General features: G+C 33.1%; 1 protein-coding gene and 2 non-coding genes across 5 annotated transcripts; 2 read left to right on the forward strand and 1 right to left on the reverse strand.

The window, feature by feature from the left end:
* The first annotated feature begins 1,273 nt into the window (after nucleotides 1-1,273).
* On the forward strand, nucleotides 1,274-4,714 carry LOC116344362. Of its 3 annotated transcripts, none has more exons than XM_031772857.1 (4): nucleotides 1,274-1,466; nucleotides 1,557-3,215; nucleotides 3,537-3,766; nucleotides 3,861-4,714. In XM_031772857.1, the coding sequence occupies exons 2-4, from the start codon at nucleotides 1,634-1,636 to the stop codon at nucleotides 4,119-4,121; spliced, it is 2,073 nt and encodes a 690-aa protein (XP_031628717.1). In that variant the 5' UTR covers nucleotides 1,274-1,466; nucleotides 1,557-1,633; the 3' UTR covers nucleotides 4,122-4,714. The 3 variants fall into 3 exon arrangements, with proteins under 3 accessions (XP_031628717.1, XP_031628719.1, XP_031628718.1); XM_031772859.1 differs by having other exon boundaries at nucleotides 3,540-3,766; XM_031772858.1 differs by having other exon boundaries at nucleotides 1,613-3,215.
* Nucleotides 4,715-9,746: 5,032 nt separating this feature from the next.
* Nucleotides 9,747-9,818, forward strand: Trnam-cau. The gene has a single exon. It is a non-coding gene; the product is annotated as a tRNA-Met (tRNA).
* A 188-nt stretch (nucleotides 9,819-10,006) lies between these two features.
* On the reverse strand, nucleotides 10,007-10,078 carry Trnam-cau. Its single transcript has one exon. It is a non-coding gene; the product is annotated as a tRNA-Met (tRNA).
* Nucleotides 10,079-21,151: the final 11,073 nt, after the last annotated feature.

Raw genomic sequence — 21,151 nt, forward strand, 5'->3', positions numbered from 1 at the left:
AAACTCTCTCCCTCTGTCTCTCTGTTGTTGTTGGAAATTTGTATTTATTTGAGGTACATCATCGTTGTCATTATCGGTAATGTGTAAACAATATTCACGAAACAACTAGACAAATACTTGTCATCACCATTGGATAAATGACAATTGATGTAAAATGCACATTTAAGTGGCTTGTTCGTGTGGGTATATATGATGGTTGTTTGTTGTAATGTTAAAATTGTTATTGTTGAAAGAGTGCCATGTATTAATATGACTCTTGTCACCATCATTGTCAGTCATCATGACTATCATTGTCGTTCTTTGGAGCAAATCAAAACAATTCCAGTGAAAATGACGTTGCAGCTTGTGTAGTGTATCGGTAGGAATACACACTCGCAAATCATATATTTTGTGTCCAAACGGTATTGTGTTGGAACACTTTTTACCGATTCAGTGGTTTACTGGGTGGTACGCGTTATTTCTTTCAACCAATTTGATTTTGGTGTGAACGTTAGTATTCAAATACACAAATACCAACCATTTTGTGGAACACATTGAAATTATTCGATTCGAAAATGACAAATCTTGAGATGAATACCGTGACATAATTTCATAATATGTTTATTTATATTTAATCGAGATAAAGCACGTTGGCATATCACAAGTTTATTTGTTAAATGCTTACATGAATTTTCTGTCGCCATATATTAAAGAATGGAATCGACGCAAATTTACTTAATTATATTCATTTTCGAAAACATGACTATACTACAAGAATATACATGCAAACACACGCACACACAGCATATTGTTTCTTTGATTGAGCATCAACACGATTGACAGTAGATTTTGCATCGAAAGACAAATATATCGATTAATTGGTTGTACTCTTCGCTCTCACGCTCTTCCCCCCGCTCCGATGTAGTGGTAATGTATTTCGTAATTTGAGTCCTGCTCTGATTCCGAACCGACTTCCATCACTAATACACTTGCAACACGATTGAATATTCATTTGAACTTCGTTTATGCTTCAATAGCTGTAGTGCTGCTACAGTCACAAGCGTTTTATCAACAGAAAGAAAGACATAAAGAGAGAGAGAATGTTTATAACAAATAAATAGCGTTGTGTTTGTTTGTTGGCGAATTTCAACATTTTTCTTAGAACATTAGACACTGGTGAGTATTGGTATCACTTTTGTTTTCATATCATTGAACGATAAGTATACTCTTTCTCTCTCATCGTGTTCGTGCTATGCCTCGTTGTGTGTCAGTCTGTATATCTGAATTTTTGGAATTGTTTTACTCTGTATTTGATATCAGCGAAGCACATTTCATTGCTCTTTTGCAAGCAGATCGGTTGGAAATCAGTCAGTAAATTTCGATGTTAGCGGCATTTTTTAGTTGCGGTGTTTAACTTTGGCAATTTTTTTTTCGGTTTCTCACTTCAAATCAATTACGATATATTTTCGGGACTATTATCAGTTTTTGTGAGTTCATTATTTATTATCGTTGAATGAGTTAAATTATTGCTCGAGCATAATATTTTGCTATTTCGTGATTTGTGCCAATTTTTTCAGAGTAATTTCTTTTACCGTTATCTTCCAATACATTCATCTATTACGGCAACGTGCAGGCAAAAATCGTCCAATCTAAAATGGCACAAGCAGTTACACGGAATTCACCATATGCCATAGGCCATGAATTTATTCGACAATATTATACGCTTATGAATAGAAGTCCGAAACATATGCATCTTTTCTACGATGATAATGCAAGTTTCACTCACGATCACCTCGATTTCAACGAACGGCGTACAGATAGAGCCGATGAAAAAACGGTCATTCGAGCTATAATGGTAGAGCGTTCACACCATTTCACGCACACCAGCACATATGTTCATAATATCGAAGCGGTCGAAACGATTAACGATGGTCTTATTGTCCAAGTTCTTGGCGAAATTTCATTCAATCAACAAGCTATGCGTCCATTCAGTCAGAGCGTAATTTTGTATCCAAGAGCACCAAATCATTATTTTGTGCAAAATGATATTTTCCGGTTTTTAGATCACGATATGGACATTCCGTCACCGGTAAGAGTTCGTTCAAATGCTAGCGCCGAACTAACTGACCAAACCACCCAAACTAGCCTATCAATGGATAGCCAAGCAAGCCATTCCACACAAACCACCCAAACCAATAAAACCACACAAACCACACAAACGAAACAAACCAAACAAAGCAAACAAAACAAAGAACCCAAACAAAGTGATTCGATGGAAAAAATTCAGGCCGAAGATTGGGGAACACAATGCGAAGAGTATATTGAACCGTACGAAGAACATGTTGCAAGGCAGAATATGCCACGTGCTAGTCACCAAATTGATTATAGTACGGATGAGGTAAAATTGGATACCAGCGACAGTGGATTGTCTAGTGATGCTGAAAAGGCAATCATGGACATTCAATCCTTGAATCTGAAGACAATATTGCAAGAGTCAAAAACAATTACCAAAGAAACAGTCTATAAGCGTGTACTAACACCTCCAACTTTCCTCGAAAATGAACCGTCAACAGACACAAATACAGCCACCGCCACGGTCGAAGACATTTCAGAAAATCATACACAACTATTTCGTGATTCATGCATTCTAACGATTGGCAATGTAATTAATCCCAATATTGAATTGTTCGATGAAGATGCTGTACGATTGGAAAATGCGACAACATCAACACAATTTGCACCATCCGACAATGATAAAACACAGGAGAACATCGATGCAATAAATACGTTAAAAAATGATGAGAATAGTCAAGGAAAACTCAAGTATCGTAAACGAAAAAACAAACTAAAAGTTAAAAATGAAATGCAAAAAGATAAATTACACGATGAATGCATTGAAAAGGTCGAAACAGAACCAAAGTCTGCTGAGCTCGCATTGGAACAAAATACCGTATCCAGTGAAATACCCGCAAATACAATAGATGCAACACCGACGAACAAAACGCCAAATGAAAATTCAACTATGCCAACACAAGATCAAAGTATGGCAGAACATGTTGAACAAGAAACGCCGAAAGCTAGTTCGTCCGAGACTAAAACATATGCCGATCTGGCAAAGGAAGGGAGTAAAGAAGAATGGATCGATGAGCTGGCAACACAGCGAGACAACCGCAACAAGAGCCGGCCTCCATTAGTGCGACGCGTCGAGAAAACCACCCCGCCAAATAGTAAACCTGGTATGTATTTTTCAGACATTATAAAAAGATATTTTCAGCCAGATGAATCAGCTCAGCCAGATATCGTCAGGGGCTGAAATGGAGTGAAAACAATAAAAGTGATTGTATAGTGATTGTAGCAATGTAAGTGTAATTATATAGCCATAACAATCACTTCTATTGTTTTCACTCCATTTCAGCTCCTGACGATATCTGGCGGAGCTGATTCATCTGGCTGAAAATATCTCATTATAATGTCTGGTATTTTTGAAAAATTGAACCTTTCATTTAAACATAACCAACATTTATGGCAAAATTAATAATTTATTCATTTTTACATAGCAGATTCAAGTTTTACAAGTCGTTCATCGCCCAAAAATGATCAATGTCAAGTATTCATCGGAAACATACCGCATACCGCGACAGAAGAAGGCATTCGAAAAATGTTCTCACGTTTTGGACGCATCACCCGGCTCAGACTACATTCGAATAATCGAAAGGACTGGCTTCCATATTATGCATTCATAACATACGAAACGATTCAATCCGCTAAATATTGTTTAATGAAAAAGGTGAGTTTTGATCAATTCAACAGTTGATTATCTTTTAAATTAAGAATATTTTTTTGAATTTTTACTAAAATACATGTACATGTAATCATTTCAGAGCACTTTCTATTGGCCCGAAAATAATCCAGACGGACAAAAGCTGAATGTCAACGGTGATCCGTCCATAGATGTTTGGGAAGAATCGGGAAGCCGTCGATTGAGCGATCCACCACCACATCGAGGCCGTGAATTGCGACAATTTAGCAAAAACTTTGTCTTAGGAAACAAAGAAGGTACCAACAAGCGATCTCCAGATTCTGATACAAACGTCAACGAATCGGCAAAAAATGAACGCCGCAAGGGATCAAACAAAAATTGAAATTTGTCACATACTCCATTCATCATTCTACCTGTCTTTACATAAGTAAATTTAAAAATTTATGAATTTCTCCATTGTGATTTAACAGTTCCAAACTCTTAACACATCAAATAATATTTATTGTTTTTACAATCAATTTCGAAATTATACACATATTATGAATAAGTATTTTTTCACATCAACAAAGTGAATCTAATTCGGCAACATAAATAAAAGTTTCTCGTCATTCGCATCGAATGGAAATGATCGATTATGATGAAACAATTCTTAAACAAAAATCAAACATCGTTAATATGAAGAAAAAAATGTCCAATGGAAACATTATAAAATTCAGCATACGAGCAATAGCAAATGATAGAAAAATGATTTCCATTTATTTTATTAAAAATATATTCAATTCAACGTGAAGAAGTTTAAATCACCAAAATTGTACCATGGTTGTGATTTTATAGTCATATATATTGCGACAAAAATTAAAATTGATCGTGTGCAATCATAGTTAAAAACAAATTAAAATTGTAGCAAACTTTTCATTTCTTTTCAACATCTAATACGAACAATAAATTGCTTAACTTATTTTGATTTTGTTGAAAGTATCGATTCTTCATTTTTTCACACATTATTAATAAGGAATAATTTTGACCCTGGAATAAGGCCAAACAATATTTATATCTGAATTGTTATTAACTAAGGTGAGAAGAAAAATGCTCTTGTAGCTTATTCATTAGTATAAGGAATTCTGCAAAATATATTTATAAATAAAATCTCGTGACCATTACTCTAAACTAATCCAAAGAGAAAGCCATTCAACTCTAACATATTTATTATATTCTTTGATAACACTTCATACCATTTTTCAATATGATTTGATGATCTAGATTCTAATTTTTTTGAATGAAATTTTAAAATAACCAAAATCTGTAAAAAAAATTGACATTTGAGTTAAATCTAAACCGAAATAACTGAACGTTTTCGATTCGATTTGTTGTTTTGTTCTAAAAATGCTGTGTAGAAATTATTTATTTATTGCTCATTAGTAATGCCGTTTCACAAAACCATAATTCTATCTAATAAAAAATTGCGATAAAGTGAAAGGAATGATTTTAAATACGATTTATTACTTGCAAATTGGCATAATTTTTTTTTGATTATTATTTCTCTAATTGTGCCAAAACATTTCTTTGCCAAAGAGTCTTTGCAATTTCAAATGTATCTTATTTTGATGGCATCAAGTTATTGACACAAATTGGTTATATACCACGTCAAAAATACTATTACATTTGTGTACTGTTTGCCACTTTGAGAGTATTGCTGTTCACGGAAACATAAAAATACCTCGTTGCATCCTTTCGTGGCGTGCTGTTTCAACAAAACACAAACTTACTTTCGATCATGTTGCTGTAAATATTATTAAAGTAGAGCATACAACCGTGCATACTACACAGAGCAATAGGCTTACGTCAACCAAAGCTATTCAAATGATGTGATGTACTCGGAAGATAAACATCTCATCAAAAATATCATTGTGGCTGTTTTCACCATCGCATCTAATCAATTCACTGAATTTTTTTTTCTTTCCTGAAACAGGGAATTATATTTCATATCTTTTGCTGGCATTCGCTACATGCTAGCGATTCCGTACTTTGTTCCTCTACTCCTCAACACTTTTGTAGCGTATCTGAATGCCTTGAAAGCATGATTGTATCGGAAGCGGAACACGGTGTATTGCAAATTTCCTTTTTGAAATAACAACGTACGCATAGTGAAATAAAGAAATCTTTTGGCTAATAGGCTCTAAAAGCCCACATGGGAAATTGTGAAAGTATGTATGTTTTGCATAACAATAAAAAAAAAGTTCAAAAAAAGAGCAAATATATCAACGAGAATGGAAAAAGAGAAACTTTTTTATTGCGATAAAACAATTGCCTTGCACGTACGACCGCAAATATAATATTCGCGCATCCATTATATTTACGTCGTTTTTTTATCTATAAACTTTTACATTTTGAGCAATTTTTCCAAAATTAAAAACTCAAACTTGACTTTTTACACATACACTTTTTATTTTACATAAACAAGGACTATACGTTCCTTATAAAGAGTATAAATATACATGCATCCACATATAATCTATAATTCAAATATTTAAAAAAAACAAATTCAGTGGAGGCAGTTTTCGATGGAAAAAAACCCAGAAGAAACGGCTTCAAAAGAACTCATATTTTAACAAAAAGTCTTAAGATCCCAAAAACTGCAGTAAACAGTTGAATGATTTCTGTATCCGCAAAGTTCCGTGCCATTACGGTTAAAACTGAATAATTTAAAATCCGTTTTAGCTAAAAACTTCAAAATCGTTATGGTTTGTAAATTAGTGACAGAGTCGGAAATTGCGGTATAATTTCAGTGCATTTTATTGAATAATACGTTGATAATATTGCCATACAAAATCCACTTTGTGCAATTTCCATTTCTCTTTCATTCGTAAATTGCATGTTTTTCCAAGCAAAACATAGCATACTTGTATCGATTTGTAGATTTTCTTTCAATTAAATACGAAACGTGACACATACTTGTCATCTCATAACATTTTATGAGCGGCAACTGAAATTCATAAACCGCCGCCTGTTAAACGCACCAACAACGACATGACTTTGAATGCATTTATCGAAGAATGACTCGACGCTTGAGTTTATGTGTAAGGCGTCGAATCATTTTGAAACACTTTGAGAACGGTTATATGCATTGTAAGTGAAAAAATGCGGTAATATTTATGAACAGCAATAAAGAGTCCTAATCGGTCTAGAGCGGTGTGCATTTTCCCCGCTCAGTGGCGTTCCATGTGTGCTGCCAAAAAAAGATATATATGTCAAAGTGTACAAACATACACAGAAAATGTCGGAACGAGAACACAAAAATTGATTTATTGCATAACATTTTTCGTACGTGGTTTTTTCCATTTATTTCTCCTTTGTTCAGTTTCAATACGACGTTGTGTGGTGTTCGTTCTGTTCTTTTTTTCCTATTTGTTTTATTTCATACACAAATGAAACTTAATACACTTTTATTCAGAATGAGTGAAAAAAAATGAGAAAATATGTATTTACAGGGGCTCATATTCGAATCTTTAGTCAATAAGTCAAATGGGAAAAAGTCTTAACTTCCTTTTTGCAGTGCTTTTGATCGCCTTTTCCTTGTCCTGAGTCGATTTCCGGTTATGGTTGGAACTATTTTATTGCAATCTCTTTCATAAAATTCCAGTAAATAAATTTGTAAGAAAAGACTTGTATAAGTTTGCGAGCCAAGCGTAAAGTATTGTGCACGAAATGCTTTTGTACTAAATTGTTGGTTAATTCAAGTCATACGATTTTATTAAACGCAATATAAATTATGTGTTTGCTGTTGACAACTTCTGTATGTCTATATAACGCATCATATGTGTATTAACGCCACAATCACATTGCTCTCTTGGTTTCATTCCTTTTACTTTCGCTTTTTTCCGGATGACGTGAAGCAGATGTCACATAAAGACACTCACCAACGAAAAACACAAAAAATGTGATCGTTTTACAAGCAAGGGTACATAGATATTTATTTTTTTTTTATTTTTTTTTGAATGACAAAATATTTATTCGCAACGTATAAAACGATGAACGAATAATGAAATATTTTCAATGAATTTTCGCAGTTGTCGTATTTTGATATATAAATCTTATTTTCGAAGAAGTTACAAATAACAAATATGTCGACGAATTTTGAAATATAAACACAAAATATTAGATTTGATATGAACTCATCTAAAAAAAACAAAATTTTAAAATATATGCGAATTGGAACAGCGATGGCATCATCAGGTACATCATATGAGTTCTCTCGATTACACTTCGATTTGGATGTTATTGGTATTTCTCGTAGCATATGTAGCCGAGCATACGGAGGAAGCAAATTGAAATTAAGGATGGATATACGCTTGAATTCTCAACAAAACCACGCAACGATGAAAAAAATAACGAAAAGAATCAAAATGTTCGTGACACAATGGCAGCCATTTGTTTTCACAAAACCACCAACGCGTGCGGAGAGATTAAACATGACAAACAAAATCATCAAAATTCTGGGATAGGGAATAAATCAAAGCCACCACACACATACGCACATGTTAACACGCATATCAGATAGATGTGCATGTACCGATACAAATGATTTAATATTCGAAAAACGTACACCATTCAATAAACGCACACAGAATACAGAAGTCGAATAGAGACAAAGCTGAAAAATATTTGCAGCACAGATTGTTCGATGTACCAGTGAGCGACAATCAAAATAGAATTATGAGGCAAAAGTAATTGAATTTTAAAGCAACAAGGAAAAATTCCACCAGCACAGTGTGCAGAAAAAAAATTGAATTTCGATAAACAGAACTAATTTGTTTTTTATCGAAATTTAACACTTAAAAATATAATTTTAAGCGGAAAATTTCAATTATGTTGTTCAACAAAGTACCATTCTCTTTACTTGATGGATCTGATTGAGGTACTATGTTAAAGGCATCTATTGCAATTAGAAACATGCCGGATTCGTCTTGTCAACGATTGGTTTGAAAGGACGTCTTCATATGCATCAAATTCCAAATGATTTTCGTGTCATGATTGTACTTATCAATGTAAGTCGTGTTCGTTTATTATTCAAAAGTCAAGAGTCACAATTATTGCTTGGCTCGAGTCATAAGTATGAATGGACGAAATCTGTCTCTTTATGCAAAATAGTTCTGTTTATGTAAAGCTTATGCTGGCTCAAGATTCAAATCGGTCGAAATGAGTGACAGAAAACATTCTTCGGATTATTTATTGTCATACATACATTCTGATTGAGGTGAAAATACTCATTTCACACATTAAACATGAATCGCACGAGTGATATGTCTAAATGTGCTCATAGACATGGAATCCGGAAGTGATTTTGTCCAACAATTACATATAAAGTTATATATATATGCATGAGACGAAGCAGAAAGACGGAGACGCACACACATTTACCAACATTATCTCTTGAATACTTATGTGAATGCAAAGTTTGGAGATTTTCAGAAAATGGTCTTTGATAAACCAACTGCAAAATATATGGTGAAAGTTCGAAATTGAAACCATAAATCTGTTTTATCACATTTCGAAAAGGGCATTCAAATTTTGAATTCGATCTAGTTAAAAGTTGTTTCAGAAAAATGGCATAAACCTTTAAAATCAAGTCATAATCCTGTATGAAAAGTTTAACTTTTTTACAATTTTGCTGTTTCCACTCTTTTAAACGCACACTTCGTATAAGTCCTTTTGTTGAATTATAGGGAAATGTTTTTATTAGTGAATGATTTTTTTTTTGAATTTTTATATATATTCTTGAGACCGAGAAAATGACAGACCTAAAACCATTGGCGATTAATTTAAACTTCTATAATCCCTTCAATTGTTATGAGCACATCTTCAAATCTTAAATCTGGTATACCACGTAAGCTCTTTGTGTCATTCTGTTTAGGCCGAGAATTTGATTTAATAACATTCAACTTTCGACATACTATGCCGAATGTGAACACGAAAATGTTTTAATTTCTTTTTAATTAAATTTACCAGCAGCAAAGTGGCGCAGTGGAAGCGTGCTGGGCCCATAACCCAGAGGTCCGAAGATCGAAACTTCGCTTTGCTAAATCTTTTTATATTTGAATTCTGTTCAAAACTCACGTGCCCATGATATCATCAAAAATTTGCCAATTTAATTTCAAACAACGCTTTAATTTTTTTTAAACACATGAAAAGTTAAAATTACATATGAATTTACAAAATAAAACAAAAATGTAAAAAAAATTGATATTTTGAAATAAAAAAAAAATATTTTAGCAAAGCGAAGTTTCGATCTTCGGACCTCTGGGTTATGGGCCCAGCACGCTTCCACTGCGCCACTTTGCTCTTGCGATAGTTACAGACTCGTACTATATATGCGTGTATGCATACATGTGTAGTGAATATGTTACAATAAAAAAATACCTTGGCTGCTCCATATTGAGCTCTTTTGTCATAATCATAATGTGAATCATATTTCACAAAGGCATGGTTTACTACATCACTCAGATAACTTGTTTTTTTTTGTTCTTATTTAGATAGAACGAAACAGTTGTATGAATATAATTTATTTGACCTTAATAAATAGTCGAACTTTATTCATTTTTCACAATTTCGTCTGCTTTTAAATTAGAAACTTTTTTAATTCAATCCATAGAAGATCGAATAGGAACAATAATTGGAAAAGATAAAACTACAAAACAAACTATATTAAGAAAATAACCTATAAAAACTCAATTAGATCCTTAACTAATTTTTCAGCTCAGAACTTAGGTGAATGAAACAGAAATGAAAACAAAAGAAAGTAGTTTTATAGAAAAAGTATTGTAATTACTTGGTTGTACATTTTTCATCAAATTTTATTACTAGTTTTACTTAATTTGGCTTATTTAAAGTTGTTTTATTATTATTTATAGTATATTTGTTTTAGTTGTTTTATTTTCCATAGTAAAATTGTAAATTTAAAATAGTTATAAGTCATTATTTTATAAAGTTCACAATAAGGCTCTTTTAATAATGGATATTTATCATGTGAAATGAGTAAAATCTTTTATAAAGTTACAAAATATTAGATTGAAATCAATTTAATTGAATCTACAATAGTTGTCAGTGCACGTTCATTTTATTCAATTAAAAATATAACGGAAAGTTAAATTAAAAAAAACCCTTGAAATCTTCGACATTAAGTGTGTAATGTAAAAAATGATTTCAAAATGCATGACTTCAATATATATATATAGGTTTATATGTTTATAAATGGTGTGTATATTCAAACGGTGGAAATTTATGATCAGCAATTTGAGTTTGTTCAATTATATTTGAACCCGTGCCGGAATGTGAACGCATTGTTTTAATTTTCCGGTGTCGGTTCCGTTTTGCCAATGCAGGCAAAAACAAATGACTTTAACGCTGACGGTAATTACGAATTACTTGAAAATGCAGCTCTTTAGATATAGGCTTAACCTCTGACTCCGCTGCTATTGCTGCTGCTACGATTGCTGACTCAATTCCTCTCTCTCTCTCTCTCTCTCTCTCTCTCTCTCTCTCCTCTCTCTCTCTCATTCTGTCGATCTATTTGTTATGCGATTGGCAGTGCGCGCACGTCGGGCTTTGTACATTCGTGAAAATGGTCGTTGGAACATTTCCAAACCCGTTAAATTATTGGCATTTGTTGCATGCTTGTTGCAATCTATTTCAATAGGATCACCAACATAAATGCAAGTCTCTTCGACCGCTCGCCCAAGAATCGATAGCGAATTGCAACGTGTTTACATTACCTTGACTATGTCGTCAAATAACAATTTGATTTTGTGTTTGCAATCTAATTACAATTCCTGGGCGAGTGCATGCAACACATTTGTTTGTTCACCAAATATAATTTCGACGTCAATATTAACTCATTGGAACGAGAATGAAAATATTAAAACTATTCAATGCTACCTGTGAAAAAGAAACCTACATGTGCACACACATTTTCAACATGTTTATCTAGCATTTACGATATTGTAACTGTAAACGGTATTATTGCAGTTTTGTCTAAATTAAAACTTTTTCATTGGCGTACGCGTCTACGTTAACAATACAGTCATAAAATCCAAAAAAATACAATGAAAATAGCCAAGAAAAAAGCAAACGATTTATTATTATTATTTATATGCCCGCAACTTGTCCACGGAAATGTAGGGCATGTGTAGGGTGGACGGTTGTTTTCAAACAACAATTAAAACCGAAAGCAATGGAAAAAAATACAAAGAACGTTACATACCTGTCCTCGCCAATCACACAAGCATGTGTCTTTTAATCAAGATATGCATTCGTTGTGATGCTGGACACTATGCTGTTCCTACGCATCCCAACATGTGTAGTGGCAGCCGGGAACGGTTGAATGAAAAGGAAAATTATCCTAAAAAGGCTGCTGTTCAAATTCGCGTGGCTGTTTAAGCACAAAGCAGCCAGGAATATTCATTAAAAAAAACAGTCGATGAGGTGCAACAGAAAAAACACGTTGAAAGCAAACTGGTTTGTAGCACCTACAACTTATACGTGCGGCCACTTTATGACAGTATAAGCACAGTTCAGATTATGTAATCTTTGATATATTTCTCCATCGATACCGTCGTCGTACAGCCCCAGCTACACTTTATTTTGCTTTCATATAACCTTTTTTCGGAGTTGGTCGTATGTCTTTTTCGCTACTAGTAAAATTAGTATTTGCTGCCGTGGTCAAGTGACATTTTCCACAATTACATTCTATGAATATTGTTTTTAATTTTCTATACGTGTAAGTGCACAGAGTGCAGTAGCTACCGGAGTTGCTGCAGCAAAACCATTCTTTGATATATTTTTCGTCGTGCATCTACTGATATGCATTGCGTCCAGAATTTATGGCCAGATATATTGTCCAGATAAATGTCATACTCATTTTTCATTCGATATATTATGCACGGTCTTTTCCCGTGAAGAAGAACAACAACAAGACGAAACGTTGTTGAAAACCAACGACAATAAATGTGAATAACTACCATAACTTGTATGCTTTTACCACTGCATATAAGTATGTTTCAGTCGTATTTTACAAAATGCTCCAGATGAACAATGTTTAAATCTGAGAAAAAACCAAAATTCAATTTCCCAACACCTTTTTTGTGACGGCTCACCTTTAACGGGTAAGGCTTTTGTTGCAAAAATATTTATCACATGATCAAAATTTACTTGTTAATAGAAAGTTTTTTATCTCTTTTTTATATGTGTGCTTTTTACTGGTAAATGTGATTTAATGGTTTTATTTAGAGCATAGATGTTTAATAGTAACATTCTAGGTCACTCGAGTTGATTTTAAATAGATTTTGATGACTTCATCATAAAGTCTTGAACATTTCTTGGTAAATAAACCTTGAATGTTGTTCAAAGCTATTGTTTGAAGAAAGAATCTGGATAGAAAAATGTGTACCAAGAAAAATTAGACTGTTAAATTGAATTAAACACTTTGGTGTGTTAGACCTCATTAGTAATCATATTTCAAAGAAATTCAAATGAACGACTTTGATGAATTTTCCTTCAAGGCGACTTCTGATATTTTCACCATTTCAAGGTTTTTTCGACGATTACATCAGTTTAATTTTTCGCCGCTTGCATCATTCGGTCTCCATAAGTCTGTCTTCGCGACTACCGTCGCGCCAGTTTGTCTACATTTGCTTTGCCAAAAATATTGCAAAAAATTTATAACAGGAAATGAGAACAATTCACTTTTCTTGGAAATTACTTCACAGCATTGCGTTCGTTCATTCTTCATCGTTTGCATTTGGGTGGTGCCACGCGATATAGAAAATGTCCGATGTTTATTCTAAATTAAGAATCTTAACCACCTTAAAATTTCAAATTAGGGCCAAACAGTAAGATAATCATATACTTCTCAAAGACTACTTGGTATTTTCAATTTTTAAAATGTGGAACTTTCTTTAAAATAAAATTTCTTTCCATGATGTGCCCGGTTTTTCTCTCTATTGCTTCAATTTCTGTGTATATGATTTGATTTTGAAGATTTAATTCAAAGAAGGTTTTATTTCGATTGAAACCCCCTTATTTAGCTAATAAATGATAGAAATTTTTGTAGTAGGTCTTCAAATGCTGGTAATTGTATTATAAACTTCGTAGCGCCATATCCAGTCAATTAAAATCGATACACGTTGAACAGATCGGAAGTTGGAGTGAAATCTCCCCGCTTTTATTGATTGAGTTTAGAGTATGAGATAATGCGACTCGCTATGGGGACTCAATCAATGCTTATCACGTTCGCTTTATTGATTAATTGACAATTCATTTTGCTGTCGTAGTCGAAGCTAATAAGTTACTCGACAGTTGCAAGGGGAATAGCAGGGATTGCGTTGTGTACAAAAATCGATAATGAATGTAATCGCTTGTAATTTATTCGTATTGAACTTCTGACGATGTCTTATTGATTCATTTTCCTCCGGAATGTGCTATTGTTCGTCGTTGTAATATCATGAAAATGACGCTACTCTAATAGCACGATTTTATTGTAACCTCAATACAGTTTTTAAAAAAAGTCCGTGTCGATTTTATATGTTTTATTTCCTTTTTTGTCTCAGTCACAACGTTTTTTTTGTGGTGACAAAAAGGTTTCAACGTGCGATAAATCAAACCTTTCACCCAAATATTATTCTCTATATTCTATTACTAAAAAGACAAAAAATATTTCGGTTGTATTGGGGTGTGTTTTTAATTGGTTTTCATATTTGGTTGATTTTACTTATGTGTTTGGTGATTTTTAGTCACAAGCAAACCTATTATGAACGGCGAAAAACATTTCTTCTTTCATTTTTCATTGCAAAAATTGAAAAAAAGAGATCGAAGTGAATAAATAAAAATTCTATCATAAACAAGTGACCTGCCACTCCTACTGATAGCGCCGTTTGTCTTCGATGTGTCGGACACAGTGATATTAGTGCAAAATGTGTGATGGTGATGATGTGGTGGACACGATGCTAGTTCAATGAAGATCCGAAAATCCGTCTGGAACGCCATATAATTTTTCAATATTTTTTTGTTTGGTGTACGGCAGGCTTGTACCGGTTTTCGAACCGTTTGTTTTTCAACCAATTTTACTGCATTGAACAAACAAAAGCAATAAATAATGATATGATCAAATTTATTATAGATTTTTTTTCTCGTAGCTCTTGTGCTTGCACACAACACTAAAAAACGTAGACTCTCATAGTGTGGATTGGGATGTGTGTAGAAGAGACACACACACATACATACACATACACAGACAGAGAGAAGGAGTGAGATAGAGAGAGTGTCTCTCTCTCTTTCTCTGTGACAAACAAAAAACCTTGCGAAAATTGTAAAAAATCAATGTTTCGCAGATTGTGTCATCTGCATTTAATATGCCTTAATATTCATAGTGTTATTCTCGAATTGCGTACATAAAACCTGTCTTCAATAAAAGATGCTTGATCAAAGCAATATCTTCAAGTAACTCCTATGTTATTTCTATCAAGTATTTGCAGTTTATTTTGTATATTTCATAATTAAGTTGAATAATTTCTGGAGTTCAAATTAATAAAAAAATATTCAACGAATTTAACCTAATAATACTTAAAATCACCACATACGAAAACTCAACATTCCAAAATGAATGTATTTTGCGAATAGAATTTCAATTTAACGGGATATTCACTTTAAAATAATCTCAAATCGAGGTATTATATTCTCAAACAATATATTGTGTAATGAGCTCAGGAAAATCTATAAAAGCCAAAGAAATTTTTGAAGTGTTCAAGTAACGACAGCCACAAAATTTCATTATATTTTGCTTTCAACAAATATGTATACAATATTCATATATATCCGTTTTGAGCGTGGCAAGCTTTAAAAAGAATGTGCACCGTACAACAACTTGAAATTTAATTTATATTTTGCATTAACCTTTCCATGTATGATATATCTCTGAGGATGCATTCACATCGTCTAGCCAGATCGAATGTAAAGTGCATGCACCGATATCATCGGTTGTGATACGGTGGATTTTGTACAGACTATTCCGTAAAGTGCATGTGTGTTTACAATAGATTTTTCCGCATAAAACAGTAGACAAAACCCTGCAGTCAGGTTCTATTCACACTCATAAAAAAGTGTGTCTTCTTCATATAGAAATGATATTTTGATTTGAGTTTATGCCACAGCCATCAGCAGCAAAAGAAAAAAAAAAAGCTGAAACGAAACAGCGGTGATAAAACAATTGCAACTGTGGAGATGCAGATTTTGATCAAGTGTTCCGTGGCAGGAACAATGTGTGTATGCTTCAAATATTTGCATGTCGAACTGACATTACATTGAACTCTTGAGTCTCGCGCGTATTTGTTCGCTTTTACAAAATCGCAAGTGAAACACACACACACTCGCACACACACATAGAGGTAGTTTTAAACATTGCATTAAATGAATGTTTGTACTTGAATAATTTCATGTAAAAAGTTTTTGAATAATTTGCTGTTTGCTCTCACTCTGTTTTCACTCGTATTATTAGTGGCAACGTTAAGTGTTTTTGAACACATACTCGTGCACTTACGTTGATGAAACGCTTCGAACTAAAATGAAATAACTAAACAACACAATTCGAAAAAATAATATTGTGTGTTAAAATCCCACGACACCATAGTATATATGCACCGGTGTAATAAATAAAAGATGATTTTTTGCAATTTTTCCAACAACGTTTCACTCGTCACGCTTCTTTTGGCACTCGGCTTTTCTTTGTCGCAGACGAACAGAAAATGCACGAGTTGAAAATATGTGTGTAATGCAAAGCACGTGTGCTTTTCAAAGCATTTACCACACAGTGCTCTTCTTTTTAACTAAAAATCCACCAAGGTATTTTACTTTTGCATCTCTACGCGGTTCTTTCATCCCTTATATTGATCAATAAAAGCACGCACAGCAGTGCAACTGTGCAGACTTATTGCATTTGGTTTCAACTTTGGCAAAATTCACGTTCATTCATCGAAATTTAATATTTTACGCAAAAAATAATTAATACATTGTGATAATGATTCATTGAAAGTTTGAGTAAACAGTTTTTTTTTAATTGAAAGCTAAGATGATGAGCAAAGAAATCGAAATTCCTTTAATTGAAGTGAGTTCATTAAAGAAAAGACTGGATGGTACGTAGTCATTTGACATTATTAAATGTAGAAACTTGTACATTTTTATTTGGATCATTCCAAAACGGAAATGTGTGATTACGAACAAAATAAGAAGCAGATTTGTGCAGAAGTCCAAAAAATAGACATTAAGATCAATAACAAAAATCCCAATTGCTTTGACACCTGCTGTGTACTCTTGTTAGTGGCAATGTGAATTCCGGTGTGAGTTCACGTATCAAATTAGGTATCGAAAATCACCTGATACAGATAAAATTGAACATAAAAATTGATGAGGTGACGCAGATGTCTCACACACTTGACATCACCAAATACCTTCTGTCTATGTGACAATATTCGATTTTTTTTGTTCAGAATTTCATTTGGCTGTGATTTTTATACATTAAATCGTCGTAACAACGTGTTTTGTGAAATAAGGCTCGTCATCAATGATCATTAAATAAGAGAAATAGAGATAGCTAAGGAATCCTGTTCGGTAAAAGATGTAATTAATTGACACTCAGCGTTTTAGTATGTTTTCCGTATTTTATTGTATTGCGTAAAATTGATTGGAAAATGATTCGTTTTAACAAGGGACATTTCGTTTTTTGTATCAGCTAAATGGAATTTTCAAGTCGTAATTAACACATAAAGAAATCCTCTTTTTTTTCATTCTTACAGCAATAGAGTTTTCTTTCCATTTCCACAGCAATGTAACGACAACAACAAAAACACGTATGTTTAATGTCGACATTTTGATGCAAGATTGACAGTTGTGATTCGGAACAGACTTTGTAGGCGACTTTCGTCCTAGCTCACATTGACGATTCCAAATATTCTCCAAATCTTGTATGTCTATAGTGAAACAAATGGCGACAGTCTAAAATTTTGATCGAAAATTATTTCCAGCGGAAAACATAAAAAAAGAAAGTCAGAAAGAGAGATTATCATTATAAATAACTTGACAAAAACACATTCATTTCCAAAATATAATGGCAATATTAATAATAATAATAATAACAAATGATAAATGGATTAAAATTTCAACGCTGTGCGGGACCTCCTATTTGTCAATTGAGCTTTCCAAACAACATCCAATTTGTAGTGCACCATTTTTTTTTGTACCATATGCCATTTCATTTTAATTTGTGTAAATCAATTTGACCGCATGACAAAAACCGATTTGTTATTAACATCAATTTCTAAATTTATCGTCGAAAAATGAGAAATTAACAAACTGGTAGTTAGTAAAAAAATTAACACTATGGTTTCACATATTTGTAATCAATCTGAGTTAATTATCCACAGCGACAACTCATTATTCGAAAAAATATTTATTTTAAAAACCAATTCAAATTTGTTATAATTGAAAAGAATATAAATTGGTAGAATGTAGAAAAAATGAAAAATGTACTTTAAAAATGTATCTTTAATACTCTCGTTTGTCTTTGAATTCCACCTACCCTCAAGCTATTCAGTTCTTTTCATACTGCCGAACGATGAACGGTAAATTTAAATCTGCTCTTAATTAGTTATGTTTCTATGCGGTCTGTCAAATGAACATTGTTTTTTAAAAGTCTGATAATTAATGTGCTTGATTTCTCTCGATTTGCTCATTGATCATAAATAGATAATTGCAGTTTTTCACCGAACATACCTCCCTCTCTTGCAGTTAAAAATGTAATATAAAATGCACATTGAATTATTTATTATAATTATCGTGATGGTAGAGTTTCGATTGTGTAATATTGGAGTATGCGGAAATCGAAAAAAACGACCAGGATAATAATAATTTACAGATTGCAAAATATTGAATTTCCCTATCTAATTCAGCATTTTATGGAAATTACGAATAAATCATTATTATAAAATGAACGAGGAAGGAGCTTTGGTATATACAGCTTTGTCGCATCGACGAAAGTCAATTTATCCACCACTTCGATCTATTTTGTATAAATTCGAAATACTCATTATAGTTCTTTAGAAAAAACGAAATAAAACACACTAGTTTCGTTGACTGTTGACGTTTTATGTTTAAGCGAAGTCAGTACATTTCATTTCGGATCCTTCTTCTAACGTTTTGAACGCCTAGCTTCAGTATTTGCTGAGCCTTTGAAAGATGCATTATCTGCATCTTGAGCAGGTGTCATAAAACATTGGCATTTGATGGTTCAGCCGGTGGTGCCATCTGTGCTACAGACGGGCACGACATACGAACACGTTTATTCGCAGATTGGAAATTGTTTTTAGTGTTCGGTCGTGTTCACAAGGACAGTCACTACGAACGAATGTGTTCGTTCGCAAAGGGGACATTTTGTTTCGTATTCGTTTGTTTTCGTGACGAATGCGAACGAAGACGAAAACGAACGTTTATTGACACCTCTACTGTGCACTGGAACATCTACCCAGTTCTATTGTATGTAGGAGACAAAAATTAAAATAATTGAAAGAGCAATGGGAGGATGAAGAGAGTTCAAGTCTATTTCATTCAACGGTGGCGCCCCCTTTCCCATTTTTAAGGGAACAATGTAATTTAACAAATCGAAATTTAACAACGCGCTTTGTTTTAAATGTGTTGATACATCATCCCATTGCGAATGAGTTTTAATCTATACCTTTACAAGAATCAGTTTTTATTTATACATACTCTCATATTTCGATTGTTGTTCAAATAATACGAACTCTCTTCTCTACCTCTCTAAGTTCACAGCTCCATTTAAAAACACACAACTTACACAATGTACAAATGACTGTACTGTCGTAAAAAGTAAATTATCCGACATATTAATAGCATTGAGCACTGCAAATGGTCAATTTAGTACAATATCCTGTGCAATTTACCGTTATTATGGATAATAATTTAAATATTCTACAGAAAGCAAATTTTATGTGACCATGTGACACACGCCCACTCAGAGTATTTTCGAATAATACCTTCTCTCATATTTTTAATGGGATTTCAATTGGGATATATACAATTATACATATTCGATTGTACTACGTGAGTTGGAACAACGCATTTCACTTTGTTACGAATAATAATTCTTTTATGTACTATATTGTGTTGCATCGTTTCAGTTCATTCGATCTACATTTGATTATCGAAACATATCTCTCTATCTCTTGCACTATTTTAGATTACAATGCCATTTTCAAGTATTAATTGTAGGTTTCTTCGCCTATGAATTCGAACGAAACGTAGCAAAATTATAAATCTTCACACAAATGTAATTATATACACGCACACAGCCATCGAGATTGATAGTAGGGCATATTTCAACATCTACAGAACAGACAATTTTGCCTGAGGTTCATCTTGTCTTATCGTATCGTGTTGGTGAAATCATTCAGCATGAATGGATAAACCAAACAGGTCATTTATTGACCCTTTATTTAACAGACAATATATTGGGCTGAATATTCATTTGAAATGAAAAGAAATAGCACGCTATTTTTGATAAGACAATAGAAGTGATTGTTATAATTATTATACCAACGTAAGTGTTTTATAACCACAACAATCACTTCTATTGTTTTATCGAAAATAGCGTGCTATTTCGTTTCATTTCAAATGAATATTCAGCCCAATATATTGTCTGTTATTTAACAATTAAAGAGACTATTTTGGACTTCGGGCTGTTTCTGTCGACCGAACAACATTTTCAAAAGTATATTTCTGACACATTAACAGAATTAAAATAGTCAAACATATAACTTAAACATCAATTTCGTACATCACATTTTACAGTTGAAGAGAAATTTCATAAGAAATTTATTGTTTACTGTTATTTACGGAAAGCTAAGCATCACTTACTAGAATACGGTTTATGTTTTTGTTTACAGTTGGCAAAATTTAAGTTATAACTTTTAATTGTTAAATTCGGAAAAGCTTTTAGAAACTACTTGTAATCAGAATGAATTTCTACTTAACATGTATTCTGATGAAGGTTTCCAGAAATTGAACTTTCGGATGAAAGTTTTGAGAAAAATATCTTTCGTCTAGGTTTTTGCTATGAATGAATAAACCCTTCTTTCAGAACATAACACTATTATTATTCTATTACTTATTTCTTTCAACGTCTATTTAAATAAGCCGACTGATGAGTTCAGTCAAAACAACAAAGCAAAGCACGAACGTACACGAACGAACGCACAGCCTTAGTTCAGTACAATTGTTTATATTACACACTAAGCACTGTGATGTATACGTTTCTAACCTAGATGATGACGTAAAAAATTTGAGGGGGGGGGGGGG

The sequence above is a fragment of the Contarinia nasturtii genome, unplaced genomic scaffold (genome assembly GCF_009176525.2).
Source record: "Contarinia nasturtii isolate CC-2019 unplaced genomic scaffold, AAFC_CNas_1.1 Cnas_scaffold_1037, whole genome shotgun sequence".
In the NCBI taxonomy this organism is placed as follows: Eukaryota; Metazoa; Arthropoda; class Insecta; order Diptera; family Cecidomyiidae; genus Contarinia; species Contarinia nasturtii.